This window comes from Paramormyrops kingsleyae, chromosome 19 (genome assembly GCF_048594095.1).
Source record: "Paramormyrops kingsleyae isolate MSU_618 chromosome 19, PKINGS_0.4, whole genome shotgun sequence".
NCBI classification, from domain to species: domain Eukaryota; kingdom Metazoa; phylum Chordata; class Actinopteri; order Osteoglossiformes; family Mormyridae; genus Paramormyrops; species Paramormyrops kingsleyae.
The window spans coordinates 8,033,485-8,057,688 of record NC_132815.1 but is presented as its reverse complement, the minus strand read 5'-3'; the positions used below and the strand labels follow the sequence as shown (position 1 = coordinate 8,057,688).

At 44.6% G+C, this 24,204-nt stretch overlaps 2 protein-coding genes across 4 annotated transcripts in view; both read left to right on the top strand.

Annotated features, from left to right (window-relative positions):
* galnt14 (UDP-N-acetyl-alpha-D-galactosamine:polypeptide N-acetylgalactosaminyltransferase 14 (GalNAc-T14)) overlaps window positions 1–9,628 on the top strand; it is a 71,296-nt gene extending 61,668 nt beyond the window's left edge. For both annotated transcript variants that reach the window (XM_023840932.2, XM_023840933.2), the window contains exons 12-15: window positions 305–388; window positions 4,101–4,245; window positions 6,954–7,073; window positions 8,753–9,628. In XM_023840932.2, coding sequence (XP_023696700.1) covers window positions 305–388; window positions 4,101–4,245; window positions 6,954–7,073; window positions 8,753–8,911 — 508 coding nt within the window. In that variant the 3' untranslated portion in view covers window positions 8,912–9,628. The remainder of the gene's footprint in view (window positions 1–304; window positions 389–4,100; window positions 4,246–6,953; window positions 7,074–8,752) is intronic.
* Window positions 9,629–16,084: 6,456 nt separating this feature from the next.
* Window positions 16,085–23,728, top strand: angel2 (angel homolog 2 (Drosophila)). Of its 2 annotated transcripts, none has more exons than XM_023840942.2 (9): window positions 16,085–16,453; window positions 17,635–18,086; window positions 18,260–18,486; window positions 19,361–19,430; window positions 19,797–20,230; window positions 20,924–21,041; window positions 21,308–21,377; window positions 22,027–22,193; window positions 22,368–23,728. In XM_023840942.2, exons 2-9 carry the CDS (start codon window positions 17,642–17,644, stop codon window positions 22,517–22,519), a joined length of 1,683 nt encoding a protein of 560 aa, XP_023696710.2. In that variant the 5' UTR covers window positions 16,085–16,453; window positions 17,635–17,641; the 3' UTR covers window positions 22,520–23,728. The 2 variants fall into 2 exon arrangements, with proteins under 2 accessions (XP_023696710.2, XP_023696709.2); XM_023840941.2 differs by lacking the exon at window positions 16,085–16,453 and adding an exon at window positions 16,501–17,012.
* Window positions 23,729–24,204: the final 476 nt, after the last annotated feature.

Sequence of the window (24,204 nt, the reverse complement as noted above, 5' to 3'; positions counted from 1 at the left end):
AGAGCTGACTGCCATCCTGCTTCTGGACGGCAAGCCGGGAGGCATCGAGTAGCCCAGCCAGGAAGCCTTAGTATACATGATTGAATGCAGCTATCGAGTGTGAAATGAAAGACCAGGGAGCAGTGTGGGCTGCATGGCTCAAACCACCTGTTCATTTCGCTCCAGAGCAGCGTCTTACTGCTAGCTGAATACCAATCAGTAGAACATGGGTTCTTCTGACTTCTTGTGCCTTTTCCCCGTTACCTGATCTGTAATGAGTGGCCTGCCGTACTGAAGGATGGCTGCTTCTCTCGCCTTTTGTCAGTGTTCACAGCCGGGAGGAACTCCGGCAGCGCCTCAAATGTAAACCCTTCAAGTGGTACCTGGACAACGTCTATCCCGAGCTGAGGTAAGGAGGCTGCCTCTGGCCTGTTTTGTCTCTAAGCTCTCATTCAGTTGGTTATTTTTGTGGTACCTCGGTATTACGGCATCACTTCTGAGTACATGTGACATATTTTCCAACACAACAAAATATAATTATTCACAAAGAGCTTATGCATACTGACCAATTAACAGACTGCTATTTCCAAGTGCGACATCTGTCAATGAACTATCTTGCTGCCTAGAATGGAAAACGTTCTTGGCTGCTGCTAGTAATCAGTGTTTTAATAGCACCAGTAACACATGGTGTCCCACATGGTTCGATTCTGAGTCCTTTATTTTTCTGTGAATATTTTGGCAGTCTTGTAGTCGCACTGAAATCTGTATTCAAGTGAAGCTACTGAACAACCTGTATGAATAAACTTCTAAACTATCTTGGGCAGGTCAAATCCTGAGTTAGTCAAAATTTGATCTAAGTAACAAATAAGCCAGTTTTTCTGAGTTTCTCATTTGGATATTTTTTTAATCTAGTGCTGATTTGAATTAATCAATACAAGTCCCACCAGTTCATAAATCAGAGGTTTGTTCCGGATGAAAATCCTTTGTGAATGGAGAGATTTCTTGTGGTTTTATCTAAGCTGACCTCAGACTGTGTTCCCATCTTTTTGAATCAGCATTAACATGGTCATAGTCCTCAGGGTTGACCCTATCTTGGCTCCTGAGTGTTTATTTGGTATACTTCTGTCACGTGCCCCTCAGACTGAAGAGACTGACTTCTGCTAACTTGTATTTCAAAGACAGCCCTTTAAGTTCCTGTAAGATCAAAAGTTCCTTTTTTCCCCTGAATGCTCTTTAATGCTTTTTCTGACAAGAGCTGACAGTTTGTGCACACGGCATTGTGGGTGAGGTTTTCCTAGTGCCTAACTGGTACAGCATGAGCATAACGTCCTTGTTCTCAAAGACAAACGTGAGGATTTTGTTTGCTTTTTTAAATGTTTGGTCATACTGAAGTGATGTAGATACTAAGGCATCGAGTATAGACTCCTGGGTCTTTAATGAGATACACCTACCGTGCACACATTGTAAACATAGTGTACATTTATCCTCATTGAAATTCATTTGATAAATGTTTACCCGTTCCATATATTTGTCTAGGTTTTTTTTCGTTGTCTGCAGCAGATTTTGCTGTGTGCATATTGAAGCAGCGTAAGTGTGCTGTCTGTGTAATTTATGAACACAAAGATTATCGTATTAGGAACAAAGACCAATGGAAAACTGACTCACTCTGCTTGGTGATTGATGTCAATGTGACTCCCTGTTATCAGAGACCTCAGCATGATCTAGGATCCATGGCTTTCTCTGCTACCCCCCCCCCCCACCCCTCCACTTCCCTTGTCAGCCCGTTTCGTTCCTGCCGCGACACTAAGATACACGGACACGCGCCCATCACATTCTATCTTTGTCTCTGTGGTTTTCTGCTCATCAAAGACACCGCATGTCAAGCCTTTGAATAACCGGGAATAACCCGAAGCGATCTTTACCCGACACCCCCAGACGGGGTCAAGCAAGTTCACTACTACTTAAAATGCATGTTGTCAAGTGAAAGAGTGATTACAAAAATCCTTTGGTAACGCTTTACAATAACTGCACCTTCATAATGCCTTTATAATGCATTCGTAGAACATTCAGTGCACCTTCGTAATGCATTCATAGAACATTACATGATAATAACCATTATAACTGTATAATCATATAATGTTTGTTATTAATATATATTGAAATTGCTGAGGTATGTTAGGATGTTAAGGTATAGATACATGCTGCTTATGAATGTTCTATGTATGCATTATGAAGGTGCACCAGATGTTCTATGAATGCATTATGAAGGTGCACCAGATGTTCTATGAATGCATTATGAAGATGCACCAGATGTTCTATGAATGCATTATGAAGGCGCACCAGATGTTCTATGAATGCATTATGAAGGCACACCAGATGTTCTATGAATGCATTATGAAGGCACACCAGATGTTCTATGAATGCATTATGAAGGCACACCAGATGTTCTATGAATGCATTATGAAGGTGCAGTCAATGTGACGCCTCACCAATCCTCCTTTACCATTCGGTGATCTTCTCCCCTGCCCCAATAACATGAGGTATGCTGCCACCCCTCCTCCTGCCCTTCGTGACACTCGGGATTATCCGAATCTGAGAAACCAGCACTTCCCATCTCCATGACGTGCCCGGTAGGGCTTTTGGGTTTCTGAATGTCTTACCTTCCTTTGGCAAAACTTCAGAGTCCCGCTTTGCCTCCTAATCCCCCATCATCCAGCTCTTTATATCACCCTTTAATGTTCCCTCGCCCACTCTCTTCCCCCTCTCTGTTTCTGAAATAATAAGGTTTTATCTGCAGTTTCTGTTCTTGCTATTGGTGTTGGTTAGTTGTTAGAATTAAATATTGCATGCTGATAATCTTTGTGTATCAACTGTGCTTTGAGCATGGAAAATGAGCTTTAAAACCAAATGTATTATTATTGATATCAATATTACTGCTTTTATTTAAACCACTTATACGGTACAAGGTCATACTCAGCCTGAAGCCTATTCCACGGGGTGCGACACACCGTAGACGGGGGGCCAGTTAATGGTGCTCACATTTGGACATCATGGGAACAGCAAAGACACCACATGACAATTAACCTCTAGGAGGATCCTGATATACATGAGCAAACGTGAAGGGAACATGCAAATTCTGCACACACGCTTTGGGGCGGGAATTAAACCCACAACCCTGGGGGTGTGATATTACAGTGCCGTCCACTGAGCTGCCCTTCCATTATTGCCTTGAATTTGTATTATCATAGCTACATTAACCTAGAGTTAGCCCCTTGTCACTTTCCTGTGTGAGGTGCTCGGCTGTTGTTCTGGTGAGATGAACCATTTCATTAAACCAAACTGGGACATACTTATACTGGATTTCTGCCCCCGTGCTGAAGAAAGGTGAAAAATGACTCAAGGGGAAAGCAGCCTGATGAACTCACCACCCTGACTCCCAGGATTCTTTTGCTGACAAAGTGAACGAACCAGGCTGTAAAATCCATCTGGTTCTCCCCGACCACTCGGCCATTATTTACTAGGTGTTCCCATCCATCTCGGCCGACAGCGGGGCGCACGGATCCTCCTGATGAATGCATGTGCTTTTTAATGCGTTTCTTATCTTTACTTCTCGTTAATATTCACGGTAAACTGAGTACAGACTATACAGGAGCAGCACTTTTGACACAGCACATTGGGACACACACAAGCACAGCAAACAGGAGTACATCCTCCCCGGCAAGATGAGACAGCTCCGCGGACACGTCTAGTGTGTCATCACCGTGCGTAGATTAGAAAGTCATTTGGAAGCACCATGTTCCCTTTTGTGGGACAGAACAATGAGCTAAGAATAAGGAACGAAAAGGGTTGCCATACGAGATAAAGTCAACGGAACTCAAGCTCTTCAGTCTTGAGTAAAATTGACGTGATACAAGTATAGAGAATACTCAAGAGCAAAGATAAGGTCAGTGCTGAGGAACGCCATTCATGTTGACTGATTCAAGAAGACAGGAGATACCACTGCAGTTTATTCCCAAACAAAGGAAGAAAATAGACACAAAACGTAGTATCGCCTTTAAGATGGACCCTGTGCGGAAAGCTATTAACACCCCCGGTGTCTGTGCCTTCTCTCACCCCTCCAGAATCCCAGACGATTCTGATTCCAAGTCAGGGGTGATCCGGCAGAGGCAGAACTGCCTGGAGTCCCAGATGGTGGAGGGACAGGACCTGCCGGTGCTGACACTGGGTCCGTGTACTGGGACCAAGGCGGTCCCAGCACTCAACCAGGTAATAACCCATGTCCTGTATCTGTCACTCCACCCAGCCACTATAGGTCACTGGCTCTCAGCACCACAACATCTGCAGATGTTTCTGTAATCCCTGCTTATGCATATAGATAGATAGACAGACAGACAGACAGATAAATAGAATGTAAACACTGTGGCAGGTGCTTTGCATTGGTGTTGATGGAATAACAAGTAATTTCTGGTTAGTTAATTTATTTTTCCTTTATATCCCGAATGTTAAAACTACATAAAACTACATGTTATGTATAGCTTTGCTCTTTTACAGATGCAGTAACTTCAGATTATAGTCCTTTTTTATTCAACAACAAGGTGTTAGAAGCTTTAGACAATATGAGTCTACCCCGCAACCCAAGGAATCTATCTAGCCACATCAATTACATGGCAATAAGGAAAATTTAATATTTGTTATTGTGTTTCTGAGGCTGTGGAAATGTTCTGGTACGGTTATGTGAGACACATACGGGTTTTTAGGGGAATGGGGAAAAATCCGCGATGGCCAAGATTAAAGTGTAAACTTTAACGCAGAATTTGATGCCTGCACATGGCCGTCTCACGGTTTCCCTCAAGTCTTCGCCTTCTAGGTTAATGGCAGAGCTTTTTAGAGCTCAGTGCAGTAAACTAACAAGGCTTGGAGGCACGCTAGATTAACGTTAAATTGATACTGTCATGCCACAGTGGGTATCATAAAACGCTGCCTGGACAGCACCCTAATTAGGATTAATGTGGACCACAGATTTTATGGTAAAATCTGCCCCATTAAACTGAGATATGTAAATGCCCTCTGCTTCCTGACCTTCTCGTACACCACCATGATGCGTCCCACTTGCGATACATCCACGTTGTATTGTGACGGGAGCTGATTAGGTTTGAGCGCTACGGCGCCCCCTGGTGGTGAGTTCACATCATCCTTCAGTGGCAGTGCCTATGCGTACTAAGATGCATGCCGTAGAACAACTCGACAGCCAGGCTGGGCAAGTACTTTAATCAGAACTGGAGCGGGTATTTCACAATATAACTCAGAACAGGCATGCACTGAGTATCCAAAACCACTGCAACAGTGCCCCCTGGGGTCACTTAGGTTCACGATGATCTAATTCATTGTGGTTTGAGATATTGTTTTCACATATCTGGCTGTCTCGCAGCAAAGCCCTAGTGTATCTGTGATTTCCTGGACTTCACACAATGGGAAATTTGTTAAAAAACAATAGCTGTATCTCTTTTGACCTACATACCATAAAATTACATTGGCTGCACTTTTTTTCTGCCTGCAATTTTTGAAATGTTAATATTTAATGAAAAACCCAGGATCAGCTATTATTCCGAGACTCTGCGTGTGCCAGGGAGGTTATTAAGAGAAAAACATCAACGTGCACAGTTTCTGGGGCAAAGTCTGCCTGCCTGTCTGCATGTGTCTCACTTTTGCACCTTTTGCTGACAGCTGAAACTCTTCCACCATGGCTAACATCCTCATTAGCTCCACTCTCCCGTACAAGTCGTCCTAATTGCCTCCAATTACACTCCATTGTTTTGCTGCGCGTCTTGGAACTATCCCCACGTGTCACCTATCAACATGCTTCTTTAGCAAGAACACAAAGCCCCGATGCATATTTATTTTTCCTGAGAATTAGCGCAACTCACGTGCCGCAATGTGGAGTTTCTCTCCACACATCCCCTTTGTTCACTGCATGAACGCGAGTGGAACCCTCATCACAAAATGTACTGTGCCACATTGAGGGGACAACACGGAAGAGGGGAAGCATGCGAGCGTTTTCTATACCTTGAGAAGCAGTGCTTCCCAGCCACGTCCACATTCTTCCTCCCTCCCTGTTTCTGAGCTGGGAGGGAGCAAAAACATGGACTGTCTGGGTGGTGGATCCCCGAGGACCGGTTTGAGAAACAGTACCTTAAAGACACATATATGTTCATTGCTGTGAGCAGAAGGTCATAATGGTAATGTCTGACTAGTAGACTGTGACATGTGACTGAATGTAGAACAGTTACACCTAGCAATGGTATGATTTATAGTGCGATTTAAAAGCAGTTATTCATTGTGTTTTTGCACTACACGGTTTAATGCCTGCAAATAATCAGACCCTTATGGATCCCAATTAACACATTAAATCCTTGCTGTTGGTTGGCTCAGTGTGACCCATTGCAGCTGAATGTATCCGGGGGGCAGGAGGAAAGGGGGTTAAATAGGCAGGGCAGGAAGGCCCAGAAGAGAGCGTGACGTAGTAGGTTAAGTCCTTTTTTTAGTGCATGACACAGTGTGTCAACATGACTCCCAGCTATATTGTCACAGGCTCATGCTAAAACAGAACCCCTTCTGTTTTTCTCATTAGAAAGGACGGCCACATTATTTATTTACCAAACAGACGCCTTGCAAAGTGACCTACATAGCTGACAGTCCAGTACCTTTACATTACATGCCAGCCACAGGAACACTTCAGGTATAATGCACTGGCCTGGATTCGATCCGCACAGTGTGTTTCTTGACCGTTGCGCCCCCTGCTGGAATATTTACGCACAGACGGGTTAAGATGTGTATTTCGGTGAGTCAGGCAAATGTAGGGACGGGCGGCAAGACGCAGCTGCGTGTCGAGATATGGGAACTGGCGGGAGACTCATCGCATGTGTGTGAGCTTGCCTGGGATTGCTGCGCACACGCTCGCCTGCTCTCTTTCCCAGGAGTGGATCTACACGCACAGCCAGCAGATCCGACAGAAACAGCACTGCCTCGCTCTCTCCACCACCTTCCCCGCCTCGCAAGTGCTGCTGCTTCCCTGCAACGCCAGTGACGGGAAGCAAGTAAGTCTTGGATGTGTGTGTGTGTGTGTGTGTGTGTGTGTGTGTGGGAGGGGGGGGGGGGGGGGTTAGTACTTGGGAAGACACTTTTGACAAACTCATAAATCACGTTTCCCCGGCAGCCCCCACTAGCTCGCTTGAGAAGCCCCCCCTCCCCCCCCCCCCTCGAGATCCTTCTCCTAGTGCTGGACCCCCAGGACCCAGAAGACAGCTGCTGCTTTATTTTGAGACTTTATTTCTAGACTCAAGGCATTTTTTTTTAAAACCTTCCTCTAGTTAGATAATCTTGTAGATATAATTGTACATGTGGCTGCTGGTGCTACCACACAATAGCGACGCTGTTTACCCTGAAATTCACACGGCTCCATTACTGCGGCTATTAGGATCAGGTCCACTTACTTGGGTTGCTGCTTTACTAAGCAGACACATTATAGATCCGGCGGGCAAATAATCAGCCAGAGTTGTACGTCTGCTTTTGTGTTTAGATAATGGAGAGTTCGATGGAGACTCTCCGTTTGAAATAGATGAAGCCATGTTTTTGCTTCCACAGACCGGAGTCTGTGAATCATCTCTCGCTACCCGTGCGGCTTGTCTTACACGAGCCAATCTTGCCCAAATGAGGTAAAACAGGCGCAATTTTTATTAGTGCTAAAAGGACACGCTTTCCACGTCTCAAGGACATCACCAATCCTGTGGAGCTATGCCATGGTGCCATCTTCTCCGGATGCTTGGAAAAAAAAAATCAATTACCCTCGAACGCATCTTCTCCTCTGCGTGCGAGGGTCCCGGCTTGGCACCCGCAGAGATCCTGGTGGTGGATTTATCCCCCTTTTAGGACACTTCTCTGAGCTCGAGACCCCTCTCTGGCTTGAGGAATGGAGATGTGGAGTGGAAATTGATTAGAAATATGTTGACGTCTTCCCTCAGGCCGAGGTTCAAGGCAGGGCCCGGAAAACGTGTCTCAGTATCAATTATGCTTCAGCAACTAGTAACAAGAATGACTTGGTGGCACGGCAAGTGCGGAATACTAATTATTTTAATCAAACTAAATCAAATTTTCTTTTTCAATTAATACGAGCTAGAAATGTGTGGGACGTCTGACCACGGACCCTTTAATCTGGAATAGCAAAGCTGAGGGAGAATTTCCACAGACATCAATAATTATCAATAACTCACATTATTTCTTCATTTTCAGTCATGCTCAATGGAATGATCAACACAAAATGTTGGCGAACAAAATGAAAATAGGTTTGATTTTCACAGTGAATTCAAAGTGCCATGCAATTTGTAACTGAAAGACTATGGAATAACTGACGTTTTAAGATAACAGCCGACTAGTGATGTATTGCAATCGACTTCAGGCTGAAATTCTTTTGATGTCATTCATACAGCTACCAAAAATCTCTGAGAATAAAACAGTGACACCTTGTGGTGAAAGGCACACAAATGTATTAGGTCAAGTTGTTATTGTGGGGTGTTTCTAATCAGTAGTAAGTTTTCTTTTTTGATAAACACTGTTGGGTCAGTGCAGGAACATGAAAAGCTACGTGGGAATTTTTATTTAATTAATTAGCAGCATACCTAAGTACAACTAATGTCAGCATGTGAAATACATCTGAATTCAAAGTGGTGGTAATCTTATGTTTCAGAGATTTACACCGGTGTTGTGTTTCGCCCTACAGCGGTGGCAGAAGTCAGGCACGCACATTGAGCACCTGGCCTCCAGCTTCTGCCTGGACAGCGAGATGGCACTAGACGGCATCGAAAGCAGCCGGATGCTTGTGATCAGCCCATGTGAGCTGTCCGCCTACACCCAAAGATGGGAGGTGCCCTTCTCATGACAGAGAGCCTGGGCCACACTGACGGCTCACACAGAGACGGCGGGTCCGAGGGGAGCCTCTGAAACCTCTGAGCACAGCTTCTGAAGCCAAGGAGTGGAAGCGGGAGATGGACACCAAAGATAGCCAGTGAAGGCATGGAGAGAAAATGGCGCTGAAAAATCTCCAGCACATCCTGTTCAGAGGTGTATTAAGGAAGGGGCCCGGGTCTATGAACCATCCTTCTTGTTAGCTAAGAGAAGCTTGGTAATTACTGGTACATGTTGACACTGGAGAATGTATGTTGATCATGATGCCTTCATTTCCCTCCACTGTTGTTATTTTCTTTTCCAAAAAAAGGACACGGAGTGAAGGAAGAATTTTAATAAACACAGTCTCTATTCTTACGATGTCAAATGTCATCTGAAGATGTCATTACTGCTACTGCAGCTGCTGTTAGTTACAAACCACAGTGCTTAAAGTTTCAAAGTTTGTGTTCCTCAGAGTGTGGAGTTTCTCATGGTGCCTGACCTCGAAAGCAAAATATAACCAACTCGGCTAAGCGTCTGGCACAGCTGTTTGATAGCCGCCATCATTTGCAGATCAACTTTTTAAAACCAGTCTGTCCTCCTGTGCCATGTGCAAAGCAGCATGAACTGTCTTCATTTTCTGACACGTTATTGATTTCGTGGTGACAATGCTGAATTTGGGGACTAATAAGTAAAATACAAAAAGACTGTTGATTGTATGTGTTGTCTTATTTTTTCCAGTTAATCCAGTTCTCTCTCAATAGCATCATACATGTCAGAAGCGGTAGGAATGTCATGTGATCCGATCCACTATTAACCGCCGTCACCCAGTTCTAAGGAAAGCAATGAAGATTCATCCTTTCCCGAGGGCAAATTAATCACAATCCAAACCTTCACAATGATGCTCTATGACAATCCATCCTTTCTCCCATTTTCAGTTTCTCTTAACCAGCTGATGGTGTCATAACTACAGGGCAGACCAGGGGCGATTCTAGGATTTGACAGCTAGGGAGGGCCCAGTGCATAGGGACACTACCCTCTGAGGTGGGGTTACGTCAGCGTTGCCCAACCCTGCTCCTGGAGATCTACCCCCCTGCAGAGCTGAGGTACAGCCATAATTTAACACACCTGATACAGATAATCAGGCACTTCAGCAGCACCCCAGTATCAGACTCAGCTATGTTGAAGCTAAGCTGGCTGTAATCCTGAGATGCTTCTGAAGGGCCTGATTATCTGTATCAGGTGTGTTAAATTAGGGCCGCGCCTAAGCTCTGCAGGGGGGTAGATCACCAAGACCAGGCTTGGGCAGCCCTGGTTATATAGTGTACATTAAAATACAGGACACGTTAGAAATGTCTGTACTTAGTACAGAAGCCTTAACCAACTGACTAAATTCACTGTAAAACCGTTCCTGAGGGCAGCCAAGAAATCAACGTTTTTTTAGTAATGACCTAATGCAGCTAAATGAACCATTTACTGTATTTTCTGACCCCACTAGATGGTGCTCTCTGCTCATAAAAGGCCTCAAAGCATGCCCCAACGCAAACCAACAGCACCATCTAGTGGGGTCAAAAATACAGCAAAAGGTTCATTACGCTTCATTAGGCCATCACTAGCTTGTTTCATTTGTTGGCATTTGTTCAAGGTTGGCATTCACCTAGGAAGGGTAAACAGGGTATTATCTCATCTCACGTTTCTTTATTTATGGAGTTTTCATTCACCCCACTGTATTAGTGCAGTTTCCGCAATTTAAAGGCAACAGAATGTGCTGCCATATTTCAGCCAATTTAGCTTAAAATCATGTCAGCTGGTCTAAACTGCTCAGAGTAACTGGAATGAATCACAAATATAACCCAGAAACCCAACAATAAGTGATTAAATGTTCATTATTGTGACTAAAAATTGGCCAAAAATTAAACTCTTTGTCAAAGTTTGATGAATCTCTAATCTTGGGAAGGCCTATTAGTAGTTCAGTCAGGTGTGACAAGGCTTTTAATGACAGATGGGTTTAGCTATACGGATTATAAATGTAAGACTTTCCATTGTGGATGACTTTGCTTGATGCCAATGTCAGTTAATAAATATTGAGCAAGTTCCAGCACTGTCTAATCTGATTAATAATACAAAAAAGGTTAAAAAAAACAAACTTCCATATTAACTGACTGGCTTCTTCCCAACTAAGTAAATATTGAACATGTAAGGCAGACAGGAAACAAGTTTAATGAAAAGGGAATATTTATGCATTTTTGATTCATTTATTAAAAAGACAAAAAATATACATACTCAAAATATGATCTCATGAGCAAGGGTATGATTCTTATGTACAGTACTGTGCAAAAGTCTTAGTCAAAGAAATCTGGGTAGTAAGTGCTCAAAAAACACACACATACAATATAGCATTAGAACATATGCAAATTAAAAGTCACGCAAAAAAAACTAACAAGAATTTCTTCTGTTCTCCAAAAAGTTACTGATATCTTGTTGGATGGCTAGATGAACATGCTTCAGTTCACAAACCTTTCCTCAGGGGCACCTCAGCCATTCCATGTGGTCATTAAATTTCACCACCAGATCAATTAATTAATTAACCTAATTAGTTAACTAATTCGATGATGTATTGATTACCCAAAGAAGGTGCGTAGTGGCTGATTCAAAGAAATACACTGGTCTTTCGGATGGCTACTGCAAATACTGGGGTGGTTTTAGAAAAGGTTTTGAAATGACTAAGCTTGCACACTTTGGTAGACATAATATCATAATATCAGACGCTATACCAATAGCAAGACGGTGTGCATCGCGTCACGTGACCTGAACAGTCAAACACGCTGAACTGATGTTTCGGTGAAACCTAATGAACAGAGAGCCTGGCTGGACCGGACCGACAGTCAGTCAGAACCGCTCTGGCACTCCGACCTCTCACGATACTGCAGTCATTCTTGCAGAACGATGACACTATGCGAGTAACAGTAAAACCTCGCATTGCAAGCATAATTCGTTCCGGAAACGTGCTCGTAATCCAAAGCACTCGTATATCAAAGCAAATTTTCCTATAAGAAATAATGGACAGTCAGATGATTCGTTCCACAACCCAAAAATATTTATATAAAAATGATTTATACAAAACATAAAGTAAAAATACATTAAACAAATTAGCCTGCACTTTACCTTTGAAAATCTGTCAATCTGTCATGGCTGCTGTGAGGGAGACGAGAGAGAGGAGCGGAGGGGGGTTAATTTGTATAACTAACGGAATCCTTTTCTTTTTGTGCAACTTTAATAAGGGACCTATCTAATGAATGTTGCTTTTGCCTCCTTTTGAGGATTTCGTGAAAATGTGACATTGCATTGTCATTAAACAAATTCATCGCTCGCACTGCTACAGCCTTATTTGGGTGGTGCTTTTCTACAAAATTTTGCACTCTTTCCCACATTTTACACATCTCCCTAATCTCATTTGAAGTGAGGGATTCCTCCGTATTTTTCTCCACCTCCTCAGACGAGATCTCCTCCATAACCTCTTGCTGTTGCTCCCGACGCAGATCGATTAGTTCGTCGGTGGTCAGCTCCTGGCCATGTTCTTCCACCAGCTCTTGAATATCTTCCTCATTCACCTCCAGTCCCAAGGTCTTCCCCAAAGACACAATCTCATCGACAACTGGCGGCTCCTGTTCATGAGCAAACCCCTCAAAGCCATGTCCAAGAACACAATCAGACCACAGTTTTCTCCAAGCAGAATTGAGGGTTCTCTTGGTGACCCCATCCCAGGCTTTATCGATGATCTTGAGGCAGTTCACAATGTGGAAATGATTTTTCCAAAACTCTCGAAGGGTAAGGTTTGTTCCTTCAGTCACCTCGAAGCATCGCTGAAATAGTGCTTTGGTGTAAAGCTTTTTAAAGTTCGAAATGACCTGCTGATCCATGGGCTGGAGTAGTGAAGTGGTGTTGGGAGGAAGGAACTTGACCTTAATGAACTCAAATTCCTCCAGTAAGTCATCCTCAAGGCCTGGAGGATGAGCAGGAGCATTATCCATAACTAGCAAGACTTTGAGAGGCAGATTCTTTTCTAATAGGTATTTCTTCACTGCAGGAGCGAAGACCTCGTTGATCCACTCAACGAACAAGATACGAGTGACCCAAGCCTTGCTGTTGGACCTCCACATAACGTTTAACTGGCTCTTCTGCACCCTGCATTTCTTGAAAGCTCGTGGATTCTCGGAATGATAGACGAGCAGAGGCTTGACTTTGAAATCCCCGCTTGCATTAGCACACATCAAGAGGGTCAGACGGTCTTTCATGGGCTTGTGACCGGGCATTGCATTCTCTTCTGCTGTAATGTAGGTCCTCTTTGGCATCTTTTTCCAAAAAAGCCCTGTCTCATTGCAGTTAAAAACTTGTTGCGGCAGGTAACACTCAGAAACCATGAGCTTCTGGAACTCGTCAGCGAACACCTCAGCTGCCTTAGCGTCCGAAATCCCAGCATCTCCATGCCTCACAACACTACGGATGCCACTTCTCTTCTTAAAGTTATCAAACCATCCCCTGCTTGCCTTGAAGCCTTCGTTTTCTGTCGACGTACCTGGCAGTTTACTTACGAGGTCTGTGTACAAGGTCTTTGCCTTCTCGCAGATAAAGTTCTCGGTCACAGTATCACCTGCTAGTTGCTTCTCATTTATCCACACAAGAAGCAACTTTTCTACATCTTCCAGAACATGTGGCCGTTGCTTTGATACTCTCGTGACTCCTTTTGCTGCATCTAGCCCCATTATTTCTTCTTTCTTCTTTAATATTGTGCAAATCGTCGACGTAGATTTATTATAAAATCTTGCAATGTCGGCCACTCGCATGCGTCGTTCGTGCTTCTCGATGATTTCCTTCTTAACTTCCACCGTAATCATCTCCTTCTTCTTACCGCCTTTCTTTTCGACCTTTTTCTTCATCGGGGCCATTGTTCCAGTACAGTTACTAAAGAAAAGTCACTACACTTGGACACAAATTAAATTGTTGAGAGAGAAGAACAATCGGCTCAGATCACGTGACGCTCAGCACACGAAGCGTTTACGTACTCGTATTGCGAGACCTCGCTCGTTTATCAAGTTAAAATTTATTTTAAAAATCTGCTCGTCTTGCAAAACACTCGCAGACAAAGTTACTCGCAATCAAAGCTTTTACTGTAGCTCCTATTCGTTATGGAGACGCTACGGCTGCAGTTCAGTCGTTAATATGTTGCATTGCAAAATTACCAACCAGTGTCAGAAGATGGATGGGTTCCATGAAGAATGCTCTTAAATTATACATTATGACGTCTGATCTGTTGCTGTACTGAGGGGATCGTTTCCAGGTATATAGCTGGTTTAAACATCAGGCAAACACAAAAAAGATCGGGTTTTATCAAGCTTATTTGATTGCATTGTTGCGCCAATGCACTGTCAATTTACGTTTACCGTTGTAGCTGTTTTACTGGCGTTTATAGTGCATCTTTTTGTAATCCGTTTTATAATGTCAGTGACATAATATCTGCAGTTGGCGTGTCGGGCTGTTTAGGAACGTCCAAACCATCTAAAGACCCGTAGTACGTGTTTCTCTGGCTCTCATGTAATTGTAGTTTTAATAAAACGACCTTCCTCGTTTTTTTATTGTAAAATGTTAGTCGTGGACTACATCTCCCAGAATTAATTTTGCGCATTGACTATCGGTTTGTGGCACTGGCGTCATATTGTAGCGACGTGGTTGAGGTATGGAAGAAAATTATTAGCTAACATAAATTACATTTCTTCGGCGTTTTCATGTATATTAATATAGGTTAAGGGACACCACTTCTATTAGGGCATTGTCTCATCTCACATTTCTTTATTTATGGAGTTTTCATTCACCCCACTGTTGCAGTTTCCGTAATTTAAAGGCAACAGAAGGTGCTGCCATATTTGAGTAATTTTAGGTTAAAATCTTGTCAGATGGTATAAACTGCTCAGAGTAACTGGGATGAATCACAAACATAACCCAGAAACCCAACAATTAGTGATTAAATGTTCATTATTGTGACAAAAAATTGGCCAAAAATTAAACTCTTCGTCAAAGTTTGATGAATCTCTAATCTTGGGAAGGCCTATTAGTAGTTCAGTCAGGTGTGACAAGGCTTTTAATGACAGATGGGTTTAGCTATACGGATTATAAATGTAAGACTTTCCATTGTGGATGACTTTGCTTGATGCCAATGTCAGTTAATAAATATTGAGCAAGTTCCAGCACTGTCTAATCTGATTAATAATACAAAAAAGGTTAAAAAAAACAAACTTCCATATTAACTGACTGGCTTCTTCCCAACTAAGTAAATATTGAAACTGTAAGGCAGACAGGAAACAAGTTTAATGAAAAGGGAATATTTATGTATTTTTGATTCATTTATTAAAAAGGCAAAAAATATACATACTCCAAATATGATCTCATGAGCAAGGGTATGATTCTTATGTACAGTACTGTGCAAAAGTCTTAGGCAGTCAAAGAAATCTGGGTAGTAAGTGCTCAAAAAACACACACATACAATATAGCATTAGAACATATGCAAATTAAAAGACACAAAAAAAACTAACAAGAGTTTGTTCTCCAAAAAGTTACTGATATCGTCTTGGGTGGCTAGATGAACATCGTTTCAGTTCCCAAACCTCTCCGCAGGGGCACCTCAGCCATTCCATGTGGTCATTAAATTTCACCACCAGATCAATTAATTAATTAACCTAATTAGTTAACTAATTCGATGATGCATTGATTACCCAAAGAAGGTGCGGTAGTGGTTGATTCAAAGAAATACACTGGTCTTTCGGATGGCTGCTGCAAATACTGGGGTGGTTTTAGAAAAGGTTTTGAAATGACTAAGCTTGCACACTTTGGCAGACATAGTTTTACACAACATGAAGATCATTTAAACATCATTTTCTTTGACTGCTTAAGAATTTTGCACAGTACTACGTCTTTAAAACTGGCTTCTTGGACATCACCGAAGTCTGCACATAGCGGTACACCGTTTAGGATTGTCCAGATGAACAGAATTGTTTCACAGTGCGTTGCTACGATACAGTTTCATCTAAACAAAATTAATTTTAATCAAGTACAAGACGGATGCAGCGTGTTTGACAGCTTAAATAGTGTTAAGGGGTTTTTTTTGGGGGTGGGTGGGATAACACGTTTTAAATAGCAAGACGGTGGGCATCGCGTCACGTGACCTGAACAGTCAAACACGCTGAACTGATGTTTCGGTGAAACCTAATGAACAGAAAGCCTGGCTAGACCATACCGACATTCAGTCAGAACCGCTCTGGCACTCCGAACTCTCACGATACTGCGGTCATTCTTGCAGAACTATGACACTATGCGAGTAGCTTCTATTCGTTATGGAGAAGCTCCGGCTGCGTTTCAGTCGTTAATATGTTGCTTTGCAAAATTACCAACCCGGGTCAGAAGATGGATGGGTTCAATGAAGAATATTCATTAATTATACATTATGACGTCTGATCTGTTGCTGTATTGAGGGGATCATTTCCAGGTATGTAGCTGGTTTAACCATCAGGCAAACATAAAAACGATCGAGTTTTATCAAGCTTATTTGATAGCCATTGTTGCGCCACTGCACTGTCAATTTACGTTTACCGTTGTAGCTGTTTTACTGGCGTTTATAGTGCATCTTTTTGTAATCCGTTTTATAATGTCAATGACATAATATCTGCAGTTGGCGAATGTCGGGCTGTTTAGGAACCTTCAACCCATCTAAGGACCCGTAGTATGTGTTTCTCTGGATTTCTTGTAATTGTAGTTTTAATAAAACTACCTTCCTCGTCTTATTGTTGTAAAATGTTAGTCGTGGACTACATCTCCCAGAATTAATTTTGCGCACTGACTATCGGTTTGTGGCACTGACGTCATATTGTAGCGACGTGGTTTGGATATGGAAGAAAATAATTAGCCTGATAATGTTTTTATAGCCAACATAAATTACATTTCTTCGGCGTTTTCATTTATATTAGTATAGACTAATAAGACAGTGTTGTGCTGGTTTCAATACATGTGTCGAAAATATTTATTTGGAGCCAAGATGAAACCTCGAAGTAAGTGGCTAAGTAGTTATTTGTGTTTGTTATTTTTTGGTGTGAATGAGACGTCAGTTAAGCGCATGCTGGGATTTATGTATTGCATTTTGTCATTAAACTCGTACCAAAGGTTGTATGTTAATAGGTGGTGCCTCGGAAACAGGCTACGTAAACATTTGTTTTATGCCAGTCCCGAAAATCGGAAATTCTGATTGCCTTACCAGAGACTCGATTGACTCACGTTTACCAGACCTTTTTACCCAGATTTTAATATATACACAGGGTTGCCAACTCTCACGCATCTGGCGCGACACTCAAGCTTTCAGACTATCACGGTCACGCAAGAAATCTCACGGCAAATATGTATTATTCCATTATAAACCTAAAATTAGCTACATCAAAAACGTTGGGTTTTTTTTGCAAACCCTACAGTCTGTTCACATAAATAAAATTGCTACATGCATGTAAATGTGTGTGCAGACTTGTCTTGAATTGAAAATCTTACTCCAGCCAGGTGACCAAAGTTGGCAGCCCTGAATACAGTGAGATGTTACTTATCAATGTGGCAAAGGGTAAAGTTAGCTCATACTTAGTTGTGGTGCTTGGTCATTGAATCAACTGACACCCTTTCTCCCCACAGCCTTTCCATGTTTACCCGGTACTTGAATACTGTGGGACTGAATTTCACCCCCACGCCCGGCTTCCTTGGCCACTGGAGAACGCTGCGCTCCCCCACTCTTTCTGGCTGGATGTGTCGAGCCCCCTGGCCTAACCCCAGAAACTACCTGTCTGTAAACATTAGACCCCCGGACGTTTGCCTGCGTGTTGGCTGGAGGCAGACCCCTTTCAGCAGTTGTTCTCGCAAGTCTTTCCAGCTGTCCTGTGCGCACATGGACCGGGCCGACAAAGAGCCTCCGCTGAAGCGGATGAGGAGCGCAGATAGGCGGAGCGCCAGTCCGACGCGCCAGTCCAGAGCCTGCAGCTCGCCTCCTCCCCCGATGCGTGGCGCTGTTGCCACCAGCCCAGACTGTGCGAATCGACCTTCTCCGGAATGTACCTGGACTAAAACTCGCAAAACTGTCCCGACAGAAGGTGCTGCAGACCGTTCATGTTTGGCTACAATGTATCTAGCATTCTGTAATGGGAGATTTAAAAGAGAAACGTAAAAGCAGGATTAATAGGACGTTGAAAATCACTGTGGATTTTCTGGTTCTTTATATCGCATTTGAAAGTTAAACACTCTTCTGCCTTTTTTTTCTAAACAGTGATAAAGAGACAGTGGAAAGACTTTTCTTACCACTACAGGCACACATCCTCTTCTCAAGCGGGTCAAGATCCACCCTTTGACTTTTCCGTGATGTCCTACAACATCCTGTCTCAGGACCTCCTGCAGGACAACGCCTACCTGTACCGGCACTGCCAGCTGCCTGTGCTGGACTGGAGCCATCGGCTGCCCAGTCTGCTGAGGGAGCTGCAGCAGCACAGTGCAGATGTAAGTGAAACGAAATGATGCCATTTGCACAAGTACACTGTCAGATATCCCATCATGCTCTCCTTTGAGAGCAACATACTCATATGCACAGTTGCAGGCAAAGCTTGGGGTTTGAGTGATGGGTGAGGCCATTTCTCCAAGGTGAGGCCTTGCTCAAGGACCCAGTGGAGATGTGACTATTCTGCTAAGGCCAGTGATGAAATAGGCACATACTGTACCCCCCCCCCGATAAAACCAGCTTTAAACACAGTGCTTGTTTCATCTGGGTGTTATACTGTTTTGTAGTTAAGCAGATATTTTTACTTTTCATTAGTTCATCTAGACATTCTTTTTAAAGGTACAAGAGCAGTTCCTTTAAAAGCACTTGCATATGCTTGCAGTCTTCTGATAGAAAGTCTAGTTCCTCAGCTACATTAACTGTTACTCGCTCCTACAACATGTGCCTTTGGGGTGCATTCGACCCCAGGGTAGGTGTGAGTGATGCAGTGCCGGTGGGTGATGTCCTGTTTGATGCCTGGGTTGGATCACCATCGTCCCTGGAGCTTGTCTCATTTCTGCCATCACTGTGTATCACCGTTTGTAATTAATGGTCACACAGTGAGCCCGCACTGCTGTTCGTCTCCATTCCACCAAGAACTTAATGCAGTGTTTCCCAAACTGGTCTTCAGGGAGCCGCAGACGGTCCACGTTTTTGCTCCCTCCAGCTCCCTGTAGGGCCGTCTGGCAGGGAGCTGGAGGAGGAGCAAAAATGTGGACTTTCTGTGGGTCGCCACCGACCAGGTAGGGAAACACTGCCCTAACATGACCGTAATCTGAACACCAGGTGCCTTGTGCCCCATTTACAGCTCAGTTTTGCCAACCTTTGTCTCCATAGATATTGTGTCTCCAAGAAGTGCAAGAGGACCACTACCTAAAACAGATCAAACCCAGTCTAGACTCTTTAGGTACTGATGTTTGTATGTTATTATTTTAAATATTTTTTCCCTTCATGCATCCATTGCATGAGAAAGATTTTTACAAATAGACATTTTCCCCAAGTCATGTGGTTGCTTTGCAAGTGTTCGTCTTCAGTCATAAAGGAAATAAACATCATTAATAAGGATCTGAGGGCAGCTTTTTAAATTGTCTGCAGTCTAGCAGAATGAGAGCATTTTTTATTAGCCATTTGCTTCAGTGCTTTGACAAAGTAGTGTTTTTTTTTTTTCTTCCCAGTAGAGGGCGCTCTAGGACTAACTCTCACTTGGAAATCGAAACATACACCTTTGTTTTTCCGCGTGGTCTTGTATGCCTGATTGTTAAAATCCACACAGGTTACCACTCTGAATACAAGCGACGCACAGGCCGCAAGCCCGACGGCTGCGCAGTCTGCTTCAAGCGGGACCGCTTCTCCCTGGTGTCCTGCCACCCCGTGGAGTTCTATCGGCGCGGCGTCCCCCTGCTGGATCGCGACAACGTGGGCCTGGTGCTGCTTCTGAGGCCGTCCGGTGTCGCTCCCTCCTCGGGGCGCGGGCTCTGCGTGGCCAACACCCACCTGCTGTACAACCCCCGACGCGGAGATATCAAGCTGGCCCAGCTGGCCCTGCTTCTGGCTGAGATCAGCCGCGTGTCGCGGCCGCTGGGGGCCGCCGATGACACACCGTGCCCCGTCATCCTCTGCGGGGACTTCAACTCCGTGCCCTGGTCCCCCCTCTACACCTTCATTCGGGACAGCAGGCTGGAGTACGAGGGCATCCCCATCGGCAAGGTGAGAGTCCGGGGCCCTTCGGTGGGAGGTTTGGAGTGTCTATCCCCCCCCCAACTGTCCTTGAACTGCAGTTGCAGCATTGAGCCCACAAACCCCCTGCCAGGTTACATCAACGTTCCTTCCGCGTGGATGAACATTCTGTTGGACTTGAAGCCCTTTTGCATGTCGTTTCCCTACCCAGGTCCTCAGGAGGTATTAAACACGATGTCCCTCAGTGTCTGCATGGTGCTCGTACATTATTGCCTTTGTCTTCGGTAAAATTAGGAACTGGAATTGTAGAACTACTAATATTTATTGTTTGATTCCAATTTTATTGCATATAAATCTGGCGGTTTGAAGTTGCACACCAAAGTAACATTTTTAAGCTTGTTTTTCTTAAACTTTTGAAATTGAATTTGGGTGTAGGCGGACATTTGTCCACATTTGATGTGCTGCGGTATCTTAGTATTACAGTTTTTGCCAAAAAAAAGAGTAACAATGTGAGCACTGGAGAGATCCACTGGGTGAAGGGATGTAAATGAAACATTTCAATGCAGCTCGGGCTCCATAGGTACTCTGCTTATGAAGCAGCTCCACCCAAGTTTATGGTACGAGTGCCAAAGCATTCCGAGCCCCTGCTGGACAGATGGGGCAGCAGCTCGTGTAACTTGGAAGATATTAAGACACCTAGGGTGTTTCTCTTTGGGGGGGCAGGTGTCCGGTCAGGAACAGAGCCCAAGGGGACAGCGGATACTGACCACCCCCATCTGGCCCCCGAGTCTTGGAATCAACCAGCGTTGCCAGTATGAGACCGCGTCCTGCAGGACTGCAGGTGACCTGCTGCTCTCTCGTCACCAGAGGGGCTCACCGTTTATAGTTTCCAAGGCCAAGGGTGATAGTTCCACTTGGGGACCTGGTACCGGGTTCCGAGGGGGAAAACACCACCCGACACTCAGCTGAATCGTGTGGCTTTAGTGGGATGAAGAGCGTAACTGTAAATTTGTAGCACAGGGTCACCTTTGAAGCCTTACTTCCATCCTCACATCCCTGTTTTCAGGCATTGTCTTGGTACCTTACCGGTCTCTGGTTTCCATTCAGGTGTTGGAGGTGACATGTCCAGCCTGGACGTGAGGGACCACGAGGAAGATGTCCCTGAGATCTTGGATCGGTAAGCTGTGGGGTGGGGGGGGCTCACACTACTGACAGTCACCAGCCAGTGTGAGAAGCTGTTGTAATGGACTTTTGAGGATGGAAGTTGTACAGATGATGCCCATTGGACGAGATTGTCCTATCAAATTAAAGTAGGCAGTGATTGACAGTATCTGGTTCATCCCACCTGCTTTCCAGCCTCCCATTGCTATTTGAGGGGGCGCTAACTATCCATTAGGCACCAATGTCCTCTGTGACCCTGAGGGGGCAGGGTTAGACCCCCATGGTTGAACCCGCCGAGCGTGTCCTGGCAGCAGTGTTGACCAGCTTGGATAGAGGCACTCTCCCTGTACCCCACCCCAGCATACCCGCGACCCAAAAACATTTCTGTCCACTGGAGATGAAACTTGACCCGTCAGAACCTCGCAACCCCTACCGCAGTGTAAATAGACGAGCTGCGTGCCCCTCCCCCTCCCGCTTTCACCTCAGTGCCCTTGAGGTGCTTAAAGGGATGCAGCTCATGTTAATTAGTAGTGAGAAGCACGGAGGCCCAGAATTGCTAATGGACCTGGCTGGTGCCCACTCAGCTGGCTGAGGAGCCGGTTGGGGAATCAAAGAGTCTGTTTATTGGTGTAATGTGAGGCTGTAATCCGCCCTTCGCTCAACAGGGGGCGCCTGCCCAGGATAGAGCATGGGTTGCAGCTCACCTCTGCCTACTCGCACTACCTGGAGGACGGCAGGCGGCCAGAGATCACCACCTGCCACTCCAGGACTGCTATCACCGTGGACTACATCTTCTACTCTGCAGCTCAGGGAGACGTCTACACGCAACCAGGTACGGTAGGCACTGGTGGGTGTGGGGTCGCACATGTGTTAGCGTTTCATAGTAGCTGTGACTGCAATATGAAATGTAGCATGCACGGGCCTCAGAGTCACCCTCTCGTTCCTGGATAGTGAGTTGGAGACACGTGCCGTAATGCTTCACCTACCTATGGTTTTCCTTACCCAGAATGCAGCAGGACCTCCAAACATGGGCTGCACTTACTGGGCAGGTTGGCTCTCTTGGGGGAGACGGACCTGTGGATGGCCAACGGACTCCCCAACGAGCATAATTCCTCGGACCATCTGCCGCTGCTGGTGCGCTTCCGCCTGTGTTACTGATAGATGCCCAGCGCCCCCTGGAGGGCTGGCGTCAAATTACCAGAGACTCACGCCCCAGATTTTTTCTTTTAAACTGGAATTCAGGTACGCTGAAGAATTCACTTTGAATGGACTTTCTTGAAGAAATATGCCTTTTTTTAAAAATTACATAGGAGTTACAAGATTCAAACATTGCATATAAATCTGGAGGTTTGAAGTTGCACACCAAGTAATTTGGACCAGGCAGTTGACATTCTGATCCCGTGGAGCTTTTGGACTTAATGGGAACCTGCCATCTAGGTTTTTAGCAATGTTCATGTAATCAGTTCTGCATTGCATTGAGTATGTTACCTGCGTGTAGATTTTAAAGGAGTCTGTTCTTGGTGGAATTAGTGTTTTAAAAACTACATAAAAATTTTTTAATTGTGAAAGTTTTGCAAAGTTGGGGACGAAAGTAGGAGCGTCAGTAGTTAAGATCCAAGTGCTGGGCTGTTATGGGCTTGATCTTTGCTACTGGAGGTCACATGACCCATACATGACAAAAACACTCCTTTTATGGCAGCTGGATCAGAACATTTTTCCTGTTCTTTTTGGGATCATTCTCATCATCTGGGTCATGGCTCTGGCTCTTAGTATATCCACATCTGACCTAAATTCTCCTCTTAGCCCATCACTGCATCAGCTTTGACCCCTTTTACTCTGCGTTCATCTCACCCATGCTGTCACTCGCTGTTATGAACATGTCACCTTACGCCAGTGCTGTTCTCCTTTTAAAGAACTCCTCATCAGCAGCAGTTTCCCACAGCCTGGCCTTGGTGTTAATTATCTTCCTGGCTCTTGAGGGTCAGGCTACCAAACACTTCCTTCTTCCCATTTCCAGATTCAGTACTCAGATTGCACACTTACGTTTTGTCAATGTTTCAGCTGTTGTGTAAGGTAATACTATTGGAACATGTACTGATACTTACTGTACTGATGCAGACATTTATGGATCTTCTCTTATTGCTAGACAAAGCCACCTTTTAAAGGTCCCCTCGTTCATTTTACATTGACGTGCCCAAGATGACTATTACCTGATCCTTCTTATCAGTGATCTCAGAGTGACATAAGCTCTCAGTATATCCACATTCGACCTAATTCTCCTCTTAGCCCTTCTTAGAGGTACACTGAGTAATGTCTTAAAGGGCTTTCGTTTAAAAAAAAAAAAAAAAAAAAACGCACAATCTCTGTGGACCTGCTCTCTTGAATCACATGTTTCCTAGCTTAGCCCCACGCTCAAGCCTGAGTGGAAGAAACGCAGATCGGAGGAAGCATTCTGGTAGCCATTTAGTGTGGAGTGCACCGGAAATGTAAAACCGTGTTATACTGACGCTGGGCTTGTGAGAGACTGTATCCATATGTCGTCTAAAATGTTGCTCCTGGGGGAGAAGAGGCTTCCTCGTTTAAGGGATTCGGCCGAGGTTTCCCAGGATTCCTGGCTAGACGACAAACGGATTAGTGCACTAATCTGCACTCATTCACTTCCTGCGTGCCACTTCTAGTCACTGCAAGCAGATTAGCAGACGAGCACCGTTACAGCTGACCACACAGACGGCGCCATCGATCCGCCTTCAGGCGTCGGGGTGTGTGCGTGAGAAGACGTGTAAAGATGTATGACGGCAGACATGAATTCCTGTCACATCAGCCCGTATCGGTCCTCATGTTGT

What these genes read in the sequence shown, in the direction of transcription:
- angel2 (XM_023840942.2), top strand. Translation starts at nt 17,642, where the DNA reads ATGTTTACCCGGTACTTGAATACTGTGGGACTGAATTTCACCCCCACG. An exon ending in AGGGCATCCCCATCGGCAAG is followed by an intron (nt 20,231 to 20,923) that starts GTGAGAGTCCGG and finishes TTGGGGGGGCAG; the next exon opens with GTGTCCGGTCAGGAACAGAG. An exon ending in CGCGTCCTGCAGGACTGCAG is followed by an intron (nt 21,042 to 21,307) that starts GTGACCTGCTGC and finishes GTTTCCATTCAG; the next exon opens with GTGTTGGAGGTGACATGTCC.